The 14565-nt window shown below is 39.5% G+C and overlaps 1 protein-coding gene across 6 annotated transcripts in view; it reads right to left on the bottom strand.

Annotated features, from left to right (window-relative positions):
• MARCHF1 (membrane associated ring-CH-type finger 1) overlaps nucleotides 1-14565 on the bottom strand; it is an 883830-nt gene that overhangs the window by 11689 nt on the left and 857576 nt on the right. For all 6 annotated transcript variants that reach the window (XM_021676609.2, XM_064383766.1, XM_064383767.1 and 3 more), the window contains one exon: nucleotides 4351-4498. In XM_021676609.2, the coding sequence (XP_021532284.1) occupies nucleotides 4351-4498 (148 nt within the window). The remainder of the gene's footprint in view (nucleotides 1-4350; nucleotides 4499-14565) is intronic.

Below are 14565 nucleotides of genomic sequence, written 5' to 3'. Positions count from 1 at the left end.
AGAGCTAAATTATTCTCTATGCGGAAAGTCCACGCATTTGGAATATAGAAAGGCTTTTTTTTTTTTTTTCTTGTTTAAGCTCCAACTTAGCTGTCTTCAGCTATGCAAGGGGAACAATCATCTGAAACACAAGACTCAGTGTAGACAATAGGTTCTCCACTGGGGGCGGTTTTGTTCCCCGGGGGACACTTAGCAGTGTCTGGAGACATTGTTGATTGTCATACCTGGAGTTGGGTGGGGTGCTACTGACTTTTATTAGAGGCCAGGGATGCTGCTAGACATCCTACAGTGCACAGGACAGCACCTTCCAACAAAGAGTTATCCAGTTCATAATGTCCGTAGTGCTGAGGTTGAGAATCCCTACTGCGGAAGACAATAACTGATGACTCCTTATTGGGAAATTTGCAGAAAGGATTTGGAATATGAGTGAGACATTTTGCAGTTCTCCAATTCAAATGGATTTTTGCCATAAGCTATTATATTAAGCAGTTGTTTCAATGTGTTTAGAAAGGTTAACCACAGACAGGCTGGAGATGAAATGCGTGTGATTTCCGATTTTTAGGGAAATGCTCATGGACTACATCCAGCTTTCCCCTCTGCTTACCCAAACTAGCAGCTGTTCCTCATACCTGCCTGGAGGTCTTCCATTTCTGAGCCTTTGTCTATAATCTTTGTCTATGATCTTTTTTCTTTCTTGGTTTTGCTTCTTTACTTCTATGTGTCTACCTGTCCCACAAAACCCAGCTTACAGGTCATTTCCAGCTTGAAATAAATTTTCTCACTGTTCCAATTTGATGTTATTTCTCCATCTGCAGTATGAGCTCACTTTCTAACATAAGGATTTTTACTTTGTCATGCTATAATCTTGACGAGCACAGAATTTGTCTGGGTTGGCCTTTGTTTTCCATAGTTCCTTACTCAGTAGGTATTTCAAGGATGAATGAAAGCTTTTGCAGCTTATCTTCACTGTCAGTGAAGTTATGCTTTAGATGGTGGACAATCTAAAGAAAAGTCCACTCATGTTTCACCTCTCTTTCTAGAAATAGTGACCAAAGCCCATAATCTACCCAGGAATCTGGGCCAGAAGTAAATAGTTGCCATTTTCTCTGTCCTTTTTGGGAGACTCAGCCTGATTCCTCCACTTTCCTTCACAAGGTATTTCTGAATCAGTTTTCTCTTCATCCTTTAATATGTTCCCGGGAAGTCAAATCTCCCACAAAATCCCTAGATTAAGTTTAGAGTGCAGAGCGCCACAAGCCCCACATACAAAAGCCTTTTGGGTATAAAGTCATTGTCCAGATGACCACCTTCTTCAACTAAGTGGACAAGACTCTTGTTTTCTATAAAATAAATTACTGTTGAGTGGTTATAAGGACTGTATCTTGGAAAACTCACTTTAAAGACATCTTGAGAGGAGATGCTAAAATGGGGCTAAATGGATTTTTCAAGAATGTTTTCATCAGTAAGATGTACTTGCCTCTTTTTATTGAGACACAGCCAATTGTCTTCTTACATTCTGTTAGACTAGTCAGTTTCTATGCTGTCTTTAGCAAAGACAAAAGAATGTACACAACAAAAAAAGGACAATGGTAGAGAAAGGAAGGCACTTGGTCTTTCTCCCTGGGGATGCTATGTACAATTCAAGGTATCTTTGTCCTCGGTAATATATATTGAAGCTGTATCCTGCACTTCAAAATGCCAGGAGGACAAAGTTGTTTCTATTTGCCAATTTAGCAGAGGAATTTGGAAAATCTAACTTCAGGCAATTCAATCGTCTGTTCATTTCTCTGAGACCCAAGAACCCATCTCTATTGCTGTCTTTGTGTCTGGAATCCTTCTGCAGGAGTTTCTGTAAGTTGAGTAATAAACTCTCTGCCCATCTTTACCTCTCAAGCATTAAGGGGAAATATTTCTTGGAAATTCTTGGACAGCAATTAGAAGAGCAGGCATTCTCTCTACCACCATTTTCTGAGAAAACAGAAAGCTAGTCTCTCATAATAACTTTAGTTGATTCATTCACATTCCATATTATGCTAATCCCACAAGGATGAGCAGTAAGTTCTCCAACAGTCTCAATATTTTTGTTGATTTAATATGATTATGAAAGTAAATTCTTCCAGGCCTCCTTTTTACAGTTGCATATATGTGATCTGGTACTTGGAGGCTGCAGCATCCTCCAGGTCATTCCAAAACAATCAGCATGCTAGTAGGCTTTCCAGGAAAGGCTTAAGATAGTTTGTGTAGTCTTGCCCTTCAATATGATATTGAATGTTCACGAGTTAGAGTTAAAGGAATCAAAATGCAGCAGCCTTAAGGTCTAGTGCCACCAGAACCACAAAGATCAGTCCACAGTTTGTATGGAAATTTACATTTAAAGAGCAAGTGAAAACACTTTAGACAAAGAAAAGCAGATGGACTTCGCAGCTCATTTTAGACTCTTGGGAGTCTGACTTTGGGCAAGATTATTTTTAGCAAGGCAGAAAGGGAGACTGAGATGTTCAGGTTAAAAGTAACATTATTTTAAAAACTTGAATGAAAAGGCAAAAATGAATTAAAAAGTAAAATTTGTCAATCTTTTTCCACATGCACACATACACACACAAATCCTGTACATCTTCCTAATCCTGTACGCTATTGGAGTTGGGTCAGGAGACATGGACTGGGGAAATCCAAGAGCATTTCCCCACCAGGAACCTGAGAGTTCAGCATTATTTATAAACAGGACCTCTGTGCCATGTAATCTAAGGGTGTCGTGTCTGCCCTGGATTGCTAGGAAAGCACTGGAGTTCTAGGGTAAGACGTTGGGTGAAGCGAGGTGGGGATGCCTCTTTGTTTTGCCGTTCATGTGTGACTGCAGTATTTACAGCACACTGTTCGGTACTTGGCTTGGGCCAGCACCTGTATCGAGAGAGGACATGGGATTTAAAAAAGTAAAACAAAGCTCTACCCTCAGGAACTTATTTAATAAGGATGTAACGGGACATTTAAAAATCAGGAATCTCTGAAACAGTACATAACGTAGTTGTAAACAATGTAGCTTGATATTAATGGTATGTAAATGAGTTAATATGGAATAAATTAACACATAAAAACAACCCCCCCCACAAACCTCCCCCACCCCGTTTTTCTAACGTTTAGACTCGACATGGTAGTGCTTTCATTTTCGTCCAGAAAAGGACAGTGGCACCTGAAACGCTGCCACTATCCCCTCACTGAGACACATAAACCCCATCCACAGTTCCCATCGTGGGTCCTGGCCACCCCTTATCCCCGCAGCCCCATTCGGCTTTTAGAAACGCTCAGAGCGGTGCACACTGGCATGTGCTGCCGCCACCTAGAGGGCGAGTGTGAGAATGGCGCGTCCTCCCCTTCCGTGTTTATGAATCCACACACAGAAAGACAGAAGTAATCCACCTTTCTGTGTTTTAATCTCTTCCTTATTTCTTTTTTTCTTACCTCCTCTCATTTTTTGGGTCTTTTATTTTCTTCCATTTTTTCGCTGGGTGGAGGGATGTGCAAACATTTTTCACAACATTACAATGTCAAAGTGTTACCATCTGAACAATGTCTTTCCTAGAGGCGTCAGCGGTTTAATGCTGTTTCCTGCAGAGGTGTGGGGATGTTTCTCACTGTTTTGCCACCTATGATTTAGGCTGGATAATGTATGAAAACTTACGGAGCCCAATGAGAAACAGAACTGGGTCCTTTCACACATGAAAATAATCTTTTATAGACATTGTGCTTTCTTTTTTTGTTTCTAAGAAGTGGCCTATCCATTTTAATGTGAGAATGTGCCTTACTGATTTTGAAAAATTTTTCATTGCAGACTTGACATCATCCTTCACAATCAAACTTCACATGGCTAAAATGTCAAACCATGGTGATAACCCACTCTATCAAATTATATAGTACTAACTAAAAGCTATAACATATTCTCTACTAGAATGCCCTGTCCTTCATGCTTTCAAGGAGAGATGACTAGAGTGAATTAAATATAATGAGAAACTCAGCATTTTTACAGCCATTTGCCTTTTCGCTTCAGGCAGAACTCGATCCATATTCAGCGCCCAAAAAGCCTGAATTGGTGTTTGCCGTCTGTAGGTAACTTGCCGCTAAGTTTTATACGGATTGGATGAATTTCACATCTCAGCTCGGGACTCCATGTAGTTAACAATTTTTAATCAGAGTACTAATCAATAACATGATTAGGGAAGAATCAATAGCAAATACTAGTTTTTCTAGTATATCATACATGATGAAGGCCTAACCCGGGGACATGACTTCCCTATCCACCTCTGAGTATTGTCTTTAGGATCCAAGAGAGTAAGAAAGAAGAAGCTGTGCTCTTACCATTGTCGTTGCCTTGCTTGATTTCCTCCGCTGTCCGATCTATTAATACATACAAAGACCAAACCACACAGGTGATTGCGATTACGTGGAATGTGACAGAGCAGAATATTTTCCTCCTTTCACTTGTGGTCATCTGTAGCTTCTCCCACTGCAATCAGAAACGAATGACACAAAACTGAATTGCAAACTAGGACATTTTGCTCCCCTTGTATTTCCCAGATGTAGATCATGAATGGAAGAAAAACAGTAAATATCTGCAATTTCAGATGACACTATAATATTCAAATAAGTCCTCATGTTTGGAGAGAGATGAAATTACAACCTAGAGACTTACATGTAACTTAAATATGTATGTGTGTGTGATAGTGTGTGCGTGTGTGTATGTATGAATTTTTTTTTTGAGACAGGGTCTCACTCTGTCGCCCAGGCTGAAGTGCAGTGGCACAATCTCAGGTTACTGCAACCTCTGCCTCCCAGGCTCAAGAGAACCTCCTGCCTCAGCCCCCAGAGTAGCTGGGACTACAGATATATACCACCATGCCCATCTAATTTTTGTATGTATTTGTAGATTTGGGGTTTTATCATGTTGCACAGGCTAATCTCAAATCCCTGGGCTTAAGCGACCCACTCACCTTGTCCTCCCAGGTGCTGGGATTATAGGTTTGATCCACTGTGACCAGCCTAACTTAAATATATATTAAAATGTGAACAAAAGTAATTTTCCATTTTCCAAATGAATTAAATCAAGTCATTTCTGTTTTGCAAGTCTGTAGTCTCCTCATCTGTCACATGAATGAGATAGCTTTAATATTGAACAATTAAAACATTTCTTTTCAGAATTCTACCTATCACTTCCTTACGGTACTAGGTTGTAAGTAGTAACAGGCAGCACTGTCTTCTTGGATTATCATGCAACTGGACATAGTGTTACATTCTTGAATGTATAAATTTAATAAGTATTTGAATGGCTAATTGATAATGGCAAGAGGGAGTAAACATTTTCTGTTCAGAACTATTCTAGAAAAGCAAATTTTATCATTTGGGCAATACAAGCAATTCTGCTGCAGCCTCTTTTAGAGCAACTTTGACCTGCTGCTGCCATAGGGTTGTAACTACAGTGCTGACCGCATTTCAACCTCAACTTTCATCACACTCCGGAGAAAGCTGAGGGCTGCTCCCTCGGTCTGGGAGAGGAAGAAGGCCACAGTTTTACTGAAGTTATGTTTTACATAAGGGAATATCTCCCATATTTACTTTGAAGAAATAGCTTCTCAAAATATATGTTAATACCTTTGTAGCTACAGTATCACTTCGTTATGATGTTAGGAATTGTGTCTTTCCTTTTCTTTGCATTCTTTCCATAAAAAATTACAGTGATTTTATTAGAAGTGAACTGACATGCCAAGCTCTTAATAATCTAGGATTCTTTACATTATTATGCCCTCGCTAAAGCAAAATCTTTAGAGCTTCGGAAGGTCCCATTCCTTCCCCACCTGACCATCACATGTGTAGAATTCAATGCACAACTCAAAAACAAGATGCTGTACATTGTGGTACGTAAGTCCTGCCTCTGCCACCAGCTTTGAGACATGGATAAAATCACGTAGTCTCTCTGGGCCTCACTGCCTCATCTTCATGAGGAGCAGATTTTCACAGAGGCTGTGACAGAGAGGTGGGGAGGAGAATAGCTGTTCTTCTTTTGTTAACAAACTAATTCCATTAGGGTTGGCATTGTGCCCAGCTTAAAGCTAGCTTTCCAACCTTCCGCGGCGCAGGTGGACATTGATTATTTTCCAGCAATGAGAGGTGAGCCGCTCTCTAGTGGGACATTAAGTTTTTGCCTTTTTAATGTAGGTATTGTCCTTTGATCCTTTCCTTCATTTTCTCTCGAGAATTGGAGATTTCACAACCCAATCAGCAACCTCTTGCCTTTGGACAACCTGTTGTCTCCCTGATGAAGCCATTATGTCCCAGGTCTCTGCCACTTGCTGTCAAATGCAATTATCGGTAAGAGAATTAAATAGATACTTCCTAGCTTCTCCTCCAGTCTAAGGAGTAAGGGCCTATAATTTCATTTGTAAGACAGAATAATACTTGAAGTCTGACCTTGATGCTTTAGAGAGCATTTTAAACATTTTAGAGAAAAAAATATTTTATTTACAAAGATCACCCCTTCCTCTCCTCCTACTGGCCAGTCATCACACAATTTTCCTAGTAGGAGTTTGATAGAGTAAATTAAAAATTCACACTTTATCTTATACTTTTAAAAAATCAAACTATATTTAATCTATTATTCCAAGTATAACAATGGGGAAATAATAATGTGGTCAAGGAATAAACAGATATTTCAATATCAACTCTATTTTGAATTAATCAATCTTGAACTGAGAAGATTTTAGTGTTACTTTGAGTTTTATCAACATTTCATATCATATCTGTGCAAGATTGATTTTTTAAAATCCTCTTTTGCCATTGGTTTATTGTAATATTAATCTGAATAACATATAATCATAGAATATTATTTGGCAATAGCACTTTGCAATTTAATAAATATTCCTTGAATTATTTCACTATTTAATATGGATGATAAAAAGGGGAAGATGGTGTGGAAAACAGCTGCACATTTTAAAAATTTCTGTGTTCCAAGTGGAGAGAATCCTTGCAGCAACAAAATATTCACATCAAATCATCCCTCAATTATAAAAATTGGCTTAAAATACTCTTAAAATTGGGACTTCTTATATCTTTGAAGCAATTTGATTAATTGGCTGGAACACATCATTCAAAAGTAAGGAGCCTCAAATATAAAAACATCAGTGGAGCTGACAAGAATAGACCAAGTCATTCGTAAAAATTCATCTAGTTCCAGACAATAGAAGCTCTGAAGTCGTCACTTCTGAATCTCAGTAACACGCTACGGAGAAGTGAAGTGTAAGGGGAGCATCAACATTCTTCTCTACTTCATAAATCCTTACAGAAACCATTTAGAAACTCGCTAGACAGCACACAAGTAAATGTGATGCCACAGCGCCCTCTTCCTAACAACTGCATTACTGCATACACTATTCAGTTAAAGTTGCTGGCAGAAATCAGTGTGTTTTATAAACCTTTCCCTTCATATTGTATTTTCAAGTTTGATTTCAAAATTTCAGTAAGTTTTGCAAGCCTTCTAAGAATGAGAAATGGAGAAGATAAGGACAGAAATCTTATTTTAATAAAGCTGTTATGAGAGTGCCTTCGTTTAATATTTGTGATGCTAAAATTCAGTAGTTCACAAAAGATTTCGTGATAAGCAAGTGATAATCTGTGAAAATTTCCATAGCATTTCTGCTCCCATGTTCTGCTTTAGCAACTCATATGTGACTTATGCTCTCGTTACCAGGAGTATATCGTTACCATGGTTACACCTCTAGAGAAAGTTGTTCCTGAGAAGATCCTCTTCAAGTCCCCAAAGTGTGGTCCCTGATCAGCCTCAGCAGTGCCAGCCTCACCCGGGCACTGGTTAGAGATGCAAATTCTTGAGCTCCACTTTGGAAATGACTCTATGTTACTTTTTCCCACAGGACCCTCAGAAAATACAAACTATCGCCTTGTCAGTGATGAAGCAAAGTGTCTTTTGCTTTGCCATCAACAGGGCAGCGAGGGTCGCCACCTTTGTCTTTAGATTGCTTGGGCCTGAGTTGAATATTTCATCCTCGGGTCTCTCGAAGCGGTCACGAGGAAGCTGGTGGAAGTGATAAGACCGCAGCTCCGTTTCCGTTTCCCAAAGGTCGGGGTGCGGAAACGCGCCGCAGCACACACACCACCATACTTTTTACAAATGTTTACGCTGCTAACTCTCCGGTCTGCCCTTCCTTAGTCTTCAAGTTCTCCTTTACACCTTGAAGACGGGGGATGAGCTAAGACTGGCAAAAGTAGTTTCACAAAATCTTAGCACTTCCTACATAGGTAGTCTTAAACCTCGCTTTGGACTTTACAATCCCCGGGTCTTTGGTACCTGTTTTACTGTTCTTGCTTTTGATTTTTTGCTGAAGCCCCTAAACAATAGAAAGAAATCCAACAAAACTCGACTATTCACTTAGAAAAATGTGACTATGTGTTTTTTCTGAATTGTAATATAACTTGATGCAAACGTTGTTTGTGTGAAATTTTCTATTTGATCATCAAACTTTGCATGACAGTGTCAGGTTTTCTAATTTAAATTATTTGCATTATATTCTGTTCTAAAATATAAATTTAAAGGTACCGCCTGAAGAAAAGTGTTGTTTAAATCTTTGTACCAGTGAAGAATAAAGGTAGTTTATTTGTATGATATAAAAATGCAGGAGGTAGGGACTACTTTGCCAAATCCATGTCTTCTTTTCTCTTGACAGTCCCACTACGGTTTCCAGCTTCCCAAACAGTCGCGTTACTTAGAATTATCAATCTGTAGAATGATAGAGCAAAAATCACCACCAGGTGGCGCCGGGCCCAAACGGTAGCTAGCACATTGGTTTTTTTTTTTTTTTTTTTTTTTTTTTTGTATGGCCCTTCCAGCCAGTCAGGTGTGCAGGTTTTTCCTATTATTTGGCATAAATGCGAAGCCATATTTTAATTGTTTACATTTTTCTGGCCCTACCTGTCATATTATGGCGGGGTTTTGCTGCAGACGAGCAAAAATAATACCTGGAACAGCAAGTGTAGTTTATCACATTATTTACATGCCTTAGTAAGATATATTGTGTTAGAGGATAATAATTAAACCTTCTAAAAGCTCTTGGACTTGCCACGCTGGAGAAGTTTCTAGAGCGTTCATTCATATGAAGCAGTGGGTCTCAGTGTTCTCCAGTAGCAGATGCAGCAGCAATCAGGAAACTTGTTAGAAACCCAATATTTTGAGCCCCACACCAAACTCACTGAACCAGAAACTCTGGAGATGGGGTCCCTGTAATGTGCTTTAACAAGCCCTCAGGTGATTCTGATGAAAGCTAAAGTTAGAGAACCACCTGTCTAAAGAATGACACTTAGCAGAGGTGCATGTGACCTCAGTGGAGTTTATATTAGAAGTAGTACTTATTACTCCATGTCATGAGCTAATTAGTAATCCAGGAAAGCGAGATCAACAAATGAGTTTGGTTTTCTGGCTGTGATTTAAATATTTCACATTGACTGGAAAAAATTACATAATCAATTCATTTATTTGAACTGAAATGATTTAGAGTTAGCTCATTCATCACTACAGCAAACTGTGTCGTTTTTAATGTTACTCTTCAATTTAGTGTTTAGGTGACATGAAACTCTAATAAAATCTAATTATATTAGTAACAGTATCGAATACTCTGGGAGAGAACTAAGCAACAAACTCTTAATTCTGAGGAGTAACTCTTGAACCTTAACAAATCTTCAATTTTATAGTTATGCCTATGGTAAATAATTTCCCTTTTAAAAATGTATTTTAAAAGACCAGCAAAAAAATTTGACCTCTGCAGGCCTTTAGTGAAATTTGCTACAAAACTGATGATAGGGAGGAAACAACAAATCCAGGTAGCTGGTAGGCAGCTGATAAAGTTCACTAGTTAAGGTGCTCAGTATTAGACACAAGTCAGAAAGTGTACACAAGTGCAAACTTGTTCCTTCCTCACAGTTACGGTGATGTGGTGGCTGTGTCCCCACCCAAATCTCATGTTGAACTGTAGCTCCTTCCCACATGTTATGAGAAGGACCTGGTGGGAGATAATTGAATCACGGAGATGGTTTTCCCTATACTGTTCTTGTGGTAGTGAATAAGTCTCACAAGATCTGATGGTTTTAGATCACGAGGTCTCTCTTTTGCCTGCCACCATGTAAGACATGCCTTTCACCGTCTGCCATGATTGTGAAGCCTCCCCAGTCATGTGGAACTATGAGTCCATTAAACCTCTTTTTCTTTATAAATGACCCAGTCTCGGGTATGTCTTTATCAGTCGCCTGAAAAGGGACTAATATATACAGATAAGCATGTATGTGGAGTCTTTCTAAGAGTCAAACCTTCAGATGATATAATAGCTGTAAATGCTCTGTGAGTCTATCTTTTCCTAAAAAAAAATTTCCCCCTTAGTTCTCTTCCATGTTAGGTCCACCAGTGATAATATTTGGCATCTTCTGTGCATGGCCCAATATAAAGGGACACTCTGTTTTCTGGTTCAGTGCAGCTCCTCTGTCTCTCCTGGTAACAGCACAAGAGGAAAGGTCTTGTACTGCACCAAAGATCAGGATCTGCGATCCAAAGGAACTGCAAATGGCAACAGTGAGGAATGAGCCACGTGTCCAGATGAACCGGGGAGATCAGCAACCCAAATACAAACATCGAATTCACAGCTACCATCCTGGGACGGTGTGTGCACGCATTGGTTTAGAATTCGGGGAAGTAGTTACTGATACCCAGGTTAGGGTAAAGATAACACCGCAAGCAATTGGCAGTCTTACTCAAAAATGATAATAAACAGTTCCACAAAGAGGAATACCTGAGACCCTGAAATCAATGGCTTCATTTTGCTACCACTCAGTGTGAGTCTCCTTTTGCATTCTGAACTGCTGGGTAATGGGCATGCTCTGAACGTGGAGGGGAATAATAATAAAAATTATCCAGTTCTGGGAGTCTTTTCTACTTAGAAGTAGTTTTCAGTCTTGGCTGTCTAACAGAATCATTTGGGGCAGGAAGTTCCTAACAGACACACTCAGGCCTTGCTGAATCTATCACTGAGGAGTGAGCCATACCGTTGTGCAGTATATTCTGTCTGTGATCCAAGGAGTGTTTCTTAAGAATGACGGCTCTGGGTTCAAATTCTAGCTCTGCCACTAAGTACTGTGTGACCTTGAGTGAGTTATTTTAATTCTCTGTGCTTCCATTTCCTTATCTGTAAAATGGTGATTAGAATAGCACCTACTTTGCAGGGTAAAGTCTAAGCAATTTAATACATGTAAATGCAGAACACTATCAGGCACTTAGAAAGAATTCAATAAATGTAACAATTATCACGACCTGGTGCTTGTAGCACCACATCCAATTAGATTTCAGTTGTCCTTACTATCTAGATGAACGCATCATGTCGATAACATCTCTGAGGGGTGAAGCTGAGATTTGTTCAGGCAGAATTAAGTCAGTGAAAGCACCCGTCCCCGTCTATTTTCCAAGTACAAATATGTTTTTCAGAATACTGAATACTGAGTCTCCTATCAGGAAAATACAGTCTGTGTTTGTTAAGTAGGTGAACAAAGATAAGAAGGGTTATTACATAAGTTACTTTGCGTATACTAGGGAGAAACAGCTAAAAGACGGCACGATGATGACTTCACTTCTATAAGAAATGGAACAAATATCATCATTGGTTGTCACACAGGCCCCAGTAACTTCTCATTCTTTTTTGTCAAATTTAAAATGGTATGTTAAGGTTTCATGTTTCCCAAAGACATACTACTGTGGGTGACAGATTTCACAGAAGGTTAAAGGAACTCAAACATTCCAAATAAAGCATGAACATGGGCGTGTGGCTTAGAACTATGCCTTCTGTGGGTAATGGAGGACGTGAGACGCAGTCTGCCTGGAAAGGTCCCGAGACAGCTCCAAAGAAGCTATTCTGACGACCTCAGTGATTGCAGAATCCAAGAAGCTACCTGAGAATGGATGGATACTGAAAAAAAAAAAAAAAGCTCTTTCCTCACAAGTTAATTCACTTGGATTTCTACACATGAAAACTCTTTTACTTTTCAAAAAAAGTTTTGAGGTTAATTGATGTTATATACTATTTTACCAAGAGCTCACATTGCTTTGCAGTATTTAGACTAGTACTTGAGACACGCCAGTTGAGTAAAAAATAGAGGTGTGAGAGTAGGGAAAATGCAACCTATAACATCATTTTTAAATCTTCAGAAAAAGGTGCATTTACTTAAAGTAACAGTAAGAGACATATATTGTGCTGATGCACTTGTCACGTTAGTTTACAATGTGAGGAATACGTTACTAAGAACTGTGACTCAGTGGTGCTGTTGGAGGCATGAGAGACGTGTTAACAACTGCTAGATGAGATATTGTCCAAATCAAAGATATTCGTAGAGTCAGAGGCCAGGGGAACATAAAAGATGTTGGAAAGAGCGGTGGAGAGCAGAGAGAGCTGGGGTAGGAGCAGGAGGTCTGGGGTGGCGGTAGGGAGAGTCGTGCAATGTGGTAGTTACGTTGAACAGGCTAGAAGCCGCGTGGTCAGAGAGGCACTGGACCCAAACAGCTAAGAACTCAGACTCCTGCGTTAGGGAGACTTGGATCAGAGACCTCTGTTTGACTCGGGTCAGGAAACCTAACCTCCGAATGCCTCAGTTTTCTCATTTGTAAAATTGGAATGACACTAATGTCTCCTGTATAGAGTTTGCTGGAATTATATGAGATAATCTAGTTAGCACATAGGAAGCAGGCAAGTAAACCAGGGATCCCCAGCTGGTTTAGGAAACAAGGTTTCATATGGCTCACAGATACTTTATTAGGCCCATGGTGGGCTAAAAAAAATTCTTCTTCTTTGAATTTGTTTAAATGTAACAAACTTAGTTTTCCTGTCTCCACCACTATCTTCGGTTTACACCTAGCCATTCTCAGCCCACTTTACTCATTGATGTCACCTGCTTGGCAACTGTGGGCAACAGAGTTTGTGATTCTTAAAGCAATCGGCAGTCCTTGTTAGCGTCTGTTCTTCAGAAAGAAAGAAAGAAGCCATAAAGTGTAAAACAGACTCAAAACTTTTGTGATCTTGAAAAGAGCTGTGGATCTTGGAAGCCAGCAGGAGGAGGTGTCAGAGGGGCCAGCCCGCACTGAAAAAATGTTCAGGAAGATTTAAGTTGTTGTGTTGATAGGCTGGATGTTTATTAGAAAAATGGGGTGTGAGAATATTGACATTACAGGCATAAATATTCTAAAAATAGTGTGTCCAGTATATTCGAAGTTACTACATAATTTTTATAAAACAGATAAGCCATTTATTATTCAGTCAACTGAATCAGGATTAAGAATTTCTCTACAGGCCGGGCGCGGTGGCTCAAGCCTGTAATCCCAGCACTTTGGGAGGCCGAGGCGGGTGGATCACGAGGTCAAGAGATCGAGACCATCCTGGTCAACACGGTGAAACCCCGTCTCTACTAAAAATACAAAAAATTAGCTGGGCATGGTGGCGCGTGCCTGTAATCCCAGCTACTCAGGAGGCTGAGGCAGGAGAATTGCCTGAACCCAGGAGGCGGAGGTTGCGGTGAGCCGAGATCGCGCCATTGCACTCCAGCCTGGGTAACGAGAGCGAAACTCCGTCTCAAAAAAAAAAAAAAAAAAAAAAAAAAGAATTTCTCTACAAAATATATGTATAATACATATGTAAATATACATGAGCCTGATGTTAGATTACCAGAATAATTTTTCTTATAAACTTTGTCTTGGTCTCTCATGGTTTTCTTTCAAGATTTTCACGACAGATGGGATTTCCTAAAAGTTTTGAGCAAGGTTATTTTTAATACAGAAAAAAAGGTGTTGAGTAAAATCATCCACTAGAGGGAGTGATTATATCACACATAACGATAATTTGAATGGAAAAAAGAAATGGAAAAATGTTTATTTTATATATCTGTCCTGAGAGGAGACATAATACGTGAGATTTAGGCATGTTTGCACTGGAAATGTTGGGGTAAAAGTTAAAATTGCAGATTCCGAAGCTTTGTCCCATCTCTATATCTGGGGGTGTGGCCTAGGAATCTGCATTCCTGGCAGGCACTCCAAGTGATTTTTATGATGCTGAAATCATAAAAATCATCAGAAGAGTTACTTCCCTAAGGAAAGAAAAGTTCAGGGACATATTTTAGAGTGGCATTGTAATGTCTGACGCTTTTTCACAAGAGTGAATATATTTTTACCTCTTTCCATATCTCCCCCAAAACTGACCTAAATCCGAGCTGATTAATATCACCACGTAAGAACACAAGTTACTTAAAGATTTAATTAACAGACGCATTTAGAAATACTGAACCAATACTTGGTTGTCTGTTTCCTCTTGGAGGTTATGGTGAAAGATATTTTATCACACTCTGAAAGATAAGTCAGTATATATATTACTGCTTCAGGCACGGTGAACTAGCAGAAAATCGACTGAGCCGTGTCCAAGAGGATACTTAATTATGGATTGTGGCTTCATAAAGAAAACAAAAGGAATAATTGGGTCACATTTCATAGTG

The sequence above is a fragment of the Aotus nancymaae genome, unplaced genomic scaffold, assembly GCF_030222135.1.
Source record: "Aotus nancymaae isolate 86718 unplaced genomic scaffold, 86718_ANA_hifiasm-v0.15.2.pri h1tg000033l, whole genome shotgun sequence".
Taxonomy (NCBI): Eukaryota; Metazoa; Chordata; class Mammalia; order Primates; family Aotidae; genus Aotus; species Aotus nancymaae.
The sequence above is the reverse complement of the archived record's forward strand: the minus strand, read 5'-3'. Positions and strand labels throughout refer to the sequence as shown.